Source organism: Achroia grisella, unplaced genomic scaffold (genome assembly GCF_030625045.1).
Source record: "Achroia grisella isolate CSIRO2021 unplaced genomic scaffold, CSIRO_AGI_Agris_v1 utg558, whole genome shotgun sequence".
Taxonomy (NCBI): Eukaryota; Metazoa; Arthropoda; class Insecta; order Lepidoptera; family Pyralidae; genus Achroia; species Achroia grisella.
The window spans coordinates 3,497,686-3,507,984 of NW_026712938.1; the positions used below are offsets into that span (position 1 = coordinate 3,497,686).

At 39.2% G+C, this 10,299-nt stretch overlaps 1 protein-coding gene across 3 annotated transcripts in view; it reads left to right on the forward strand.

The window, feature by feature from the left end:
* The window catches only part of LOC131848493 (RNA-binding protein Musashi homolog Rbp6), a 516,162-nt gene extending 506,973 nt beyond the window's left edge, over positions 1 to 9,189 (forward strand). For 2 of the 3 annotated variants that reach the window (XM_059198376.1, XM_059198378.1), the window contains 4 exons: positions 2,915 to 2,980; positions 3,374 to 3,594; positions 5,369 to 5,435; positions 5,583 to 9,189. In XM_059198376.1, the coding sequence (XP_059054359.1) occupies positions 2,915 to 2,980; positions 3,374 to 3,594; positions 5,369 to 5,410 (329 nt within the window). In that variant the 3' untranslated portion in view covers positions 5,411 to 5,435; positions 5,583 to 9,189. The remainder of the gene's footprint in view (positions 1 to 2,914; positions 2,981 to 3,373; positions 3,595 to 5,368; positions 5,436 to 5,582) is intronic. The other variant, XM_059198377.1, reaches the window with a different exon arrangement.
* The last annotated feature ends 1,110 nt before the right edge of the window (positions 9,190 to 10,299 follow it).

Consider the following 10,299-nt stretch of genomic DNA (forward strand, 5'->3'; position numbering starts at 1 on the left):
GTTTTTGCAATATAATTTATTAATTTTGTTTAATAAACGGTTTATTTTATTATTTATTGTATATTAGGCAACAAAACTTAATTTTTGCAAGTTTCTTGATCAGTTATTTCCATGTATGTCTACGAACATTATACACTATAGGTTTTATGTAGATATATCATAATTTTGTATCAAAATAAAAGTAAAAACGATATTATCTTCTCAGAGCACAATTTTAGTGGTTCATTGTACAAAGTTGAGTTTGAACATGTTATAAAAAGTCTGACGTAATACAGTAGCCTCAAGGGCGGGTCTTACGTGAGTACGCCCCGTGAATATTTCGTCGGGGCATCATCCTACTTCTGAAGAAGAATTATTAAGTTTCCCCGAACTTCGCAATTATAAAAGTTCGAATAGCTCTAGAAAGACGGTCTCTGAATTCATAGATGAATGTGTGCTCTCCAGCAAGGTGAGACGCACTTGGGATATGAATTATTCCAATCCATTTGTTTCTGTAGATAAATACACATAGGTAATATATTGGATGGAAAAGTCCATAGAAGAAAATAAGGTCACACATAAAGTCTAATATATATCGCTAAATCTACTTCTATATAATAGGGTTATTTACGTTTACATTAATAAAGTCAATAATATATGTAAATTCAAGTTACGTACATAACTTTACGGGCACAATTTTCATTCCACTTAAGCAACTCCATTTTAACCACTTGACTGCTCAAAGCTTCAAACTTAAACTATTACACGCACAAATTACATTTGGAGCATGTGTTAACATGACGATGCAGTTTACTGTTGAAAGTTACCGTCCGATACAGATAGATATCTATGTATGACCATTGTAGATAGATACTATAGTCTAAGCTTACGCCATTCGCTTGTAAATAGTTTAAGTCGTAAATTATTTGAGGTCAGGCACACGCCTCGCATAACTTAGTTGGACCTGGTTGTGACTGTGTGTTATGAAACCGTACGTACATTATGATTGAGACGATACCTAGTTTATAACCACTTTTTACCGACTTTTTAGGTAACCATAGCGTTTCCCTTACATTATGAACGACTTTACGATCCGTAAAGATGAATAAACATGTATACATTCATAAAACTTTGTTGTGTAATAAAAGAAGTTAATGTATACGTCATAATATTGCTTTTAAAGTAGCTCGCTTCTGGCAAACGAAGCACCAGTGTTCGTGTACTGATTGAAAAATCTAAATATACGATTCGTATTACGATGACGGTATCAGTGACGTGGGCGGGTTTAAATAGCATCTTGCAATTCGATAATATTGGGTTCACATACAAACTGTAAATATCAGTTTGTATAGTTCCAGGCCTTTTCTATGTGAAATATGATTAAATTATACAGTTTAATTATCTGTATCACATCCATGCTCTCTTTGCATAGAACCAGATGACGCTGTCCACAGCTATACATATATGTGATTTATTTTAAGGCTTCATGTTATTAACATATATTGGTACAATTTCGTGTAACTGTAACTGCTATAAATCGTCTATTTTTAATAATTATAATAGATAACAATAACTAATTATAAAATCAAAAACAACTAATAATACCTTTATATTATCGATTAGTAAAAATAGACGAATTGGGAACCTTGATAATGAGGAAAGAATGAAGTTTGTCTGTTCGATACATTAACGACGGCAAGACGTCCGCGCCACCACTAAAATTCTTATTTATTACTCCGTGACCCTCAAATAAATAACCTCTTACATCGCAAAGTAATGTTATTAAATTGTGTCAGCATTTTAGTGTGGTACACAAGTAGCGTAGCGGGCGCAGGCGTGGCGGGCGGGAGCGAGAGCGGTCGCGGGCGCGGGATCGACTACCCGCCACGCCATCTATCATTCATCCTCCATTACTTATATTGTACTTTTTTTGCAAAGTCACTCGCAGGCCGGTAATCACCTGGTGCGACCTCGGACCTCCATTTTTCACACTAAATCATAACTCGCGCATCTGACAAAAATAAAATTTGTCGTACAAGCCAATAGGGGTAATGGTGACACTATGAGCAAGCATAAAAAATAGAATGTATTTTGATCTGTTTAGTGTTGAGATATAAAACTATTTAGAGTAAAGATTTCGTCTTGATAAAACCGAGTTACTTGTCGAAAAATCTTTATGGGGTTGCCGAGCACAGTTTTATGCTGAAAAGACTTTCGATCCTTATTATGTGAGAAAATTCTACGCGATATTAAAAAGCTATCAAAATATCTGCGTTCGATTTGCATCGTTGTGCGGAATGCGTAAAACGTAGTTTGGCACTGGTTGTGCGCGGACTGAGGCCACAAGCCATGAGCGGAGCGTTGCCGTGTCGGCGTCTTGGAGAATGGCGTTAAGATGCTACGACGTGAGCCGTATGCTAATGCGCCTCCCTATTCAATAAGCAGACCGCCGCGTGCCAGCGAGAACTCACGTCGGATAATTTACTGGATATTTTGTAAAAGTTTTTTCGCCCTCTGTGATTTATACCCGCGAAACTTGGAGCTCTCTTTTTCATTTGAATGCACGTGACATACGTGTTATTTTTTTGTTCCGACATAATCTGAGCCCGGGAGTCTTAAGATATCCTTATTCCTCAGCACAGCATCTGTCTCTTACGGCTAAATTATTCATGCATTTACGCGCTTCAACTTTATCCGCGCTGTAGAACTTTAATATTGAGTTGGGATTACATCGATAGTCACTTTACCGTTCAGTATGTTATATTAATGCGGAGAAGATGAGGTGTTGTAAGAAAGAAGGGAGAAAGCGGATAATAATTGTCGAATTAAAAATTAAACGATGGTTCAGTCATGGATTTGTGTGCGTGCTATCACTAACAAGTGTGTGCGTCACACGTGTATGTGGAGCGACTGCGAACCGTGTGTATGTTTGCAGTTGACCTGACCAACGGCCAACTCACACCGAACAACAACACACCGCTGCTCGCGCAGGCGCTCTCAGGTGAGGACGCCCTTCATTCTCTACTCCTGTCCAAATCCTCTAACATACTTATCATCATACATTACATGGGATGTTATGTCATACACCTCACCTACCTATTCATTATTTCAACACAACACGCATCAAGACAAGCTGCCACACTGATTTGTCGCTTTCTATGTTCCATGTTCAAACTACATTTATTAATGAAAACAAATTAGTCTATTCCCAATTTTTTCAAAGAAAACCAAATCTATATTTAAATATAACAAACAACTATCTACACATTAAAAAACAAAATATATATAATTTAACAAATATTAATTATATTATAATTATTATAAATATTACGTAAATTAAATAGACTTTTGATGACTTCGTAAATACTAATTTACAACATTGCCGGATCCACAGTGATGAACAACTACCAAGCAGCAGCAGCTGGCTTCGGACCACCTGCATCGCCCCACGCAGCTGGTGGCAGGGCCGGCTTCCCGGCGGCTAGCTCGCCTGGGCCCGCGCTCGATGTGTATGGTTCTGCAGCCGATAGTGTGGGATATGTGCAAGCGGCCAGCCCTCAGCCATCTGGCTTCCCGGCGATTGCAGTCAGCCGTGCACCCCTCAATTACACCCCAGTGAGTACACATCTTTATTGTTCCAGGTTTAACTTCAAGGTGTATAATGCACCTTTTATACTCTATAAATCTCATTGTTTCTACATATATATGTATATGCATTTTCCAACATATCAAGGTACAATTTATTTACTGTGGCTATAAAAAAAGTAGTCCATTCATGTCATGCATATATCTGCAACATTATTGAGCAAACCAGTACGGAATGATACAAGATTATAATATTGTGTATAAAATGACTATAAGATAAATTTCGTAGGTACTTTATTTTATTTCGTGATGAATGGGATAAAGTTATTAACTTTTGATTCTAACTTTTTTCATTTATTACGTCATGTTCCAAATGCCTATTTCAGTAGGACCCAAATGAAGGCAATTCTCAAAATTGTCCTTGTTCGAGAAGTTTCAACTGTCACGGAATTCAAATTAATGTTTGTTCTGTTTTGTTTTTCTTCGGTGTCTTTGATTCGAGATTTGAGATGTTGAAATATATTTTTTTCTCTCGTCTTTAACCCTAAAATTTTATAGCGACAGTCTTTCCTTTCCTAGCGCAGGCTGCAAGTAGCAACCAGATAGTTCAGCTTAAACGAATAAATTCAAAGATCTCTTCCGAGCTGGTTAAAAATTTAATTAACAGTTAGTCATAAAAGAATAAGGTATTAAGTGCAAAGGGAGTAAGCGCTGACTCGATAGCCGTCGGAAAGTGGTGCGAACACCGCAGACGCAATTAGCAGTCTACGACACTAAAATTTTAGACGAGACGGTCCAATCTCATTATGGAACCGATCTTCCTTGTCGCTCTTAAAGCGTAATCACCATAAGTTAGCAAGCGAGTGAAGCGTGAGAGATGCGATTATAAAGTGTTCCGAAATATGATCGCGGCGGCGGCGGTGGTGGCGGCGGCGGGCGGCAATCTACGCGGTGCAGTGCCGCGGGTAATGGCTTTTTAAAACTGCGACCGTGCTCCATAACTGCTTTCCTGAGACGCCATCAGTCTTCATTGCTTGTCGACGCCTCTAGAACCGCCGCCGCCGCTGAGATCTTAACTCCTCACGTCCTCGTATCTCAAGAACATTTTTCAAACCACTCTCAAAAGATTCTTTAATTTTTATAGTACCGAACCTCTCATCGCTCAATATTAGGCGCTAGCTATACTTAAATCAAGTACGTATAATAAACAAGTCATTATCTAACTGCATCGAAATAATTGTAAGAAATAATGTTTTATAGAGTCAGTGGAGCTTATAGTGAACCACTTCTGTTTTAGTCGCGTCATATATCAGATGGGATATTAACTCAATCGTCCGTAATCGCTTGGGTAAAACAAATACGTCGCTAATGAGAGAATGAACGGTCCAGCCGTCGGCCGGTCTGGCACATGTGGTTCCCGGGTGTAAAACGGTCTTATTAGGTAACGGGAATGCCCTACGGGCAATAACCGTAAATCAAGGAGAACAAGCGGTGTAATTACCGTAGCGTAGCGGTCGCGCATTGCTCTAACTCATCCACTCACTGTTTTTATTTTGTCGGCCACCGACATCGCTACCGCTCTATCGACTGCGAATACCAAACTTACTACCTTTAAATCTGCCCCTGGAGAGGTTAATGTTCCACTGAACGCTTTATACTCTCATTCAATTATGACTCGGTAACTGGATAAACTCATTCAATTTCCAATATAATTTATAACTTTTATTTGGTTCCATTGAGCTTCACTTGAGATAGGTTAACGCTACTGATAAATAATTAATCAAATTATTTCCTCATATTTCAGGGACCCCTGATTCCTGCGGCTTTTACCAACGGTTATCATTGAAAGCGTTATAGCACAAATATTTTACGTAAGTATAATTTTTAGTATACATTAGTTACCTTGTAGTATTATGATAGTCTAAATGAGAGTAAATAGGTAGGAATGTATGAACTAATATCAAGAATTCATACACAAATGTATATTGCTGATTATTGTATTATATTGTCACTGGCAGGTGGCGAGCGGTGTGGCGGCGCGTAGCGTCCCCCCGAGCGCAGCCCGGCCGCCGCAAGATCCACCCTCCTCCAGCGCCCCGCCACCCGCCCGTGGTCACGCGCAGCGCTCTCTAGCCAATGTGACAGCGCCCATCGCTGCCAGCGTAAGAGTGCGCCAGCGCATGGCGCGACAACACACCAGCGCGTGCCACAGCGGCAACGGTCGTCTTATCCGTCCGGCCATGCGGACTGATCCGTCGACCGCGGCAACTTATTCTCGCACCGTACCCCACCTCCCAAATTCCTATCCCCCCCCCCCCTCTCCTCATCCACACAACACCCTCCTCACCGTCCCCTCTATTGTAAATAACAATAATATACTTTTTGTCGTGTGAACGAAAGATAGTAAAGTATATCGATTGAACAGGTATTTTTTCAAATTTTTCTCGCTTCGACTGTACCGTAGATGTGTTGTCAGAATAATAAAACAATTTAAACTACAAAAAAAAATACATTTCATATTAATAATAATGTGCATCTAGACGATTTTATTGCAGGGAGGTATGTCTTTAAAATATTTTATTCATAGAAAAATTACAGTTTAAGGTGTAATACTTATCCTTACCGTGCGCGGAAATGGAATTACGATAAATAAATATATAATATAATACTGAGAGTAAGAATTGTAGTAAAAACCGTTCGCGTCTACATAATACATTTTCAATCGCATGCTTAATAATTTAAAACCCATAACTTAATACCCATTATAGAAGTATCGAAATGTGATCACATTCGCAATAAGCTTGGCCCTTCCGTATTCCATGTGTACAAAGTTAAGTTGGTCGGTAGCGGCATAGATAGTTAAGCTGGTTGGGCCGTGTCGCGCGCGATGGCGACTGGCGACTGGCGACTGGCGACAGGCGACAGGCGACAAGCGACGGCTGGAGACCGGAGACAATAACGCGGTGCGCGACAGTGCGTCCGCGCGCCTCCTCGCTCGTCCACCAACACATATTTTATTCTATCTATTTTTAATATTAATGTCAAATATTAACATAATTATTATACTACTATATATTATGCATATTTTACCTATGAATGTAATTATTTTCGCCTAATTCGAATTGTATAAAATCACCTCTTTGAACGGCTGTTCTGTTTCAGTAGCGAACAAGTTTCTCGATTACTTCCGTATAAGACTACGTTAGTTACGCGTATACATACTTTCTAATATTATGTATTATGATATAAAATTTTATCCTAAGGATAATATGATCGTATTTATGATTCATAGGGACGTTTGGAAAGATAGGTCGGAACATTTCACAATATCTCTCATCGCGTTAAGATAATAATTCGTTTCTATCTTGTACCTTTGAAAGTAGGTATTGTAATTATATAATTAATAATAAATAAATAACTTTTGTGCATTACGTAATAAATATTTCATTGTTTCTTACGATTGTATTTACCGTAATATAAGACCACTGTTGAAAAATTTCAAGCCTCCTCTTTATACGAGGAGCAACACCATACTTAGTCGTATTTTAAATTTTAATCAAAATATTAATACTAACAGTAAACTTACGTACAGGCAGTATAGTAGTTATCTACACGTCACAAACATTTCAATAAAATAAAGACAGGGATATAAAAATATATAGAAATGGCGCAGGTTCGAGGTAATAGTATAAAATATGAAGTCAATTCATTAATCATATTCGTTAGGTACTGGAGACATTTTATCGACCACTTTGTCTAGTTTGCAGCGAACACGGAATAGTATCGGTTAGTTGCGTATCACCGCCGTAGAGCGTGTTACGCACATCTACGCAGCGCTACACGGCGTAGACGTAGCGTAGCGGACATTACCGCGGCACCTACGCTAACACTACCGACGCTAACCGCTGGCAACCGCTATACACTTGCACTCGGTTGCATTCATTCGTTATTTACTATTATTATTACTCATTACCTACATCAATTAAACATTAATATTATAAATCTAGGTATTAAATTTTAGGTAATAATAATAAACAATCTTTTAAATGCTATTATTATATAAATACGTTATAAATATAAATGTTTCCTGTTACAAAAAAAAATATTGAAAATGATACGAAGTAAATCAATATTCTTTTTAAAGGTAATTTATTACTTATGAGTATGTAGTTAATTGAATAATGGAGTGTTAGATGGAGTGCGCTCGTCGCCGGGCGGCGCGCTCGCTTCGCGTTTTTTGTTCGTTCGTGCCGAATTCGTTCGCTGAAATGGTCAGGTGCGGCTGGCAACCCGCCGAGCGCCGAGCGCCGAGCGCCAACCGCCGAGCCGCACACGCCGCTGGAGATGCGACCGCGATTATGTTGTTAAAAACATTAGCTAGGAAATTGATAATGAAATCGAAAGGTGTGAAGTCAATAGGACGATCGGAATATCGATATCATACCTAACAAATTAACGTAATTATTTGTTTTATATTTACGGTGTTATAGGTATTTAAGACATTTTTTCTTAGAATATTTAATTATTACGATGAGATGTTATAATTGTTAGGTCCGGGCCGGCGGCGGAGCGGCGCGCGCGCACCTCGTCGCCGTCGGCCGTCTCATTCACTGTCACATCCTCACTATAATTATATTTTCTTACCGACCTTTTTAATGTAGGAAAAGCGCACACGGCCGCTTGTCCCCGTGCGAGTACGAGTACAAACAAACAGACATAGTGAGTGACGTTCGTTTCGCCGCGTTCGTGAGAAGCCATCGGTTCGCCGCGATTGCATCGAGACGATACATAACGACAATTATTGTATATACATAGATAACCGCATGTGTAAAAAGACGTTTAGGTAAGCGCCACACTGGCGCGTAACGCGCGACCGATTTTGCCGTCCGTCTGACACCGTCAATTATCGTGACGTATAACCGATCTAGAGGCACATGTATGCTAACTTTTTAATGACCTAGTTCTGTCCTTGGACATCGTGAATGTATTCTTGCATGTAAAAAAAAACAAGTAAATTGTGGTTTTTTTTTTCAAGAAGATTCTTAAAACATTTTAATTTTTTACGCGAAATTCAACAGAAAATAGTCTAAATTAAAAAACTACATGAAATAGCCGTAATCGTCAATAAATAAGAAACTTGTGAACAATAAGTATTTCAGACTAGGTCATTAAAAAGCATCGTGTAATCGGTCATTGTATGGCGCTACGCTTAGTCGATACCATCTGATCGATATTAGATTCATTCGAACTGCAATCAGGATTAGTTAGACGAAAGATTAGTTTCATTGTTGTTGTTATGGTTTGTTGATACGAGTTTGTGAGGTTATTTCGTTAGTATCACCCTTAGGGCACCTAGCACGGGCTATATTGTGAGGTTATCTCTCACGTAAAATCACACTCGCATTCAAATATACCATCTTATTTTTATATGTATATATGCATATAATACATTATTTAACTTCAAAATTATAGCAATAAATTTCAAATGTATACATAATTATATAAATTAGTTTTCATACTGTAGTATTGTTTTTTTATTAATAATTTGTATATATTGTATTTACCGCCAAGTAATATGTCCCGTGTTTTAGTAGCCACACCATCGCGAGGTGGTTTCCGCACGATTACCGCACAGTCGCCGACGCACAGTGCGGTCGTCGCGGTAACCACGTCGCCTCTCTCGCTTGATCGTATACGCGTTAGTTGATTTACTTCAGTCACCATATTAGAAATGTGTTCTATATCAGAATAAAGACTACGTAATGATAAGCGAGATCTCAAATTTATTTTAAAAATTCGTTAATTGTGATCCTAATAATGCGACTTATATATAATAAAAATATAAAAGATAATTTATTATATTTTGTATAATGACATTCTACGTTATTTTACACTCGATCTACTTTATATTGTTATTAAAGATAATAATTAATTTTAATCTAATAACGTGACAGACTGGTAAAGTTCGTAGTGTCGCTGTGGCGGCCATAGATCAGTAGCTTTGCATATTCGGCGATGGCCAACTTAATGTTTCAAGGACCAAAGGTATACTTATTCGCGTAGAACCGGACGCGCATTGGCTCCGCACGAACCGACCCCAGCCGATCGGTTGTTTTATTGCAGCATCAGAGCGTGTCTATGAGTAGAGCTATGAGAATTTATTACGGCGGGCTGTAGCGGGCGCGACTTCCTCGTCTGCTGCTCGGAGTGGTGCGGTCAGCCGGATGGCCGGCACGCACGCTCCGCCACGGTAGCGCACTCGTTGGTCGCGGACGGCGGAAGGCCGCGGCCGCTGGCGCTCGCAACCCCTCCCCCGCCCCCGGCACCCTGTCCCGCCCCGCGCAACGCCGCCCGCTTGGTTTCGTTCTCGCGGTTACTTCTCGATTGCGTGCTTCGCGTGCTGACTGATTTTCTATAGCAATAAAAAATCAATTACCTAAGATTTTACATTAAAATAAATTTGGATTTATATACGTTCGAATTTGGTGTCATGTACATTTAAAATATTAGAGAAAGGAGATAACGATAGGCGAACGGCCCGCGACCCTCCGTCGCGGTATCGGCGCATTATTTTCGTCATTTCTTCGTGTATAATATGTTACATGAATCTGTATACAATATGGATATAAATCGTAATGATGAATAAATTAGTTTTTACGGCATCTCTTTATTAAAGTAATGATAATATCAAAATGTTTTGTAAAAAGCGGTGGGTATGTCCGCCGCCCCGATTCC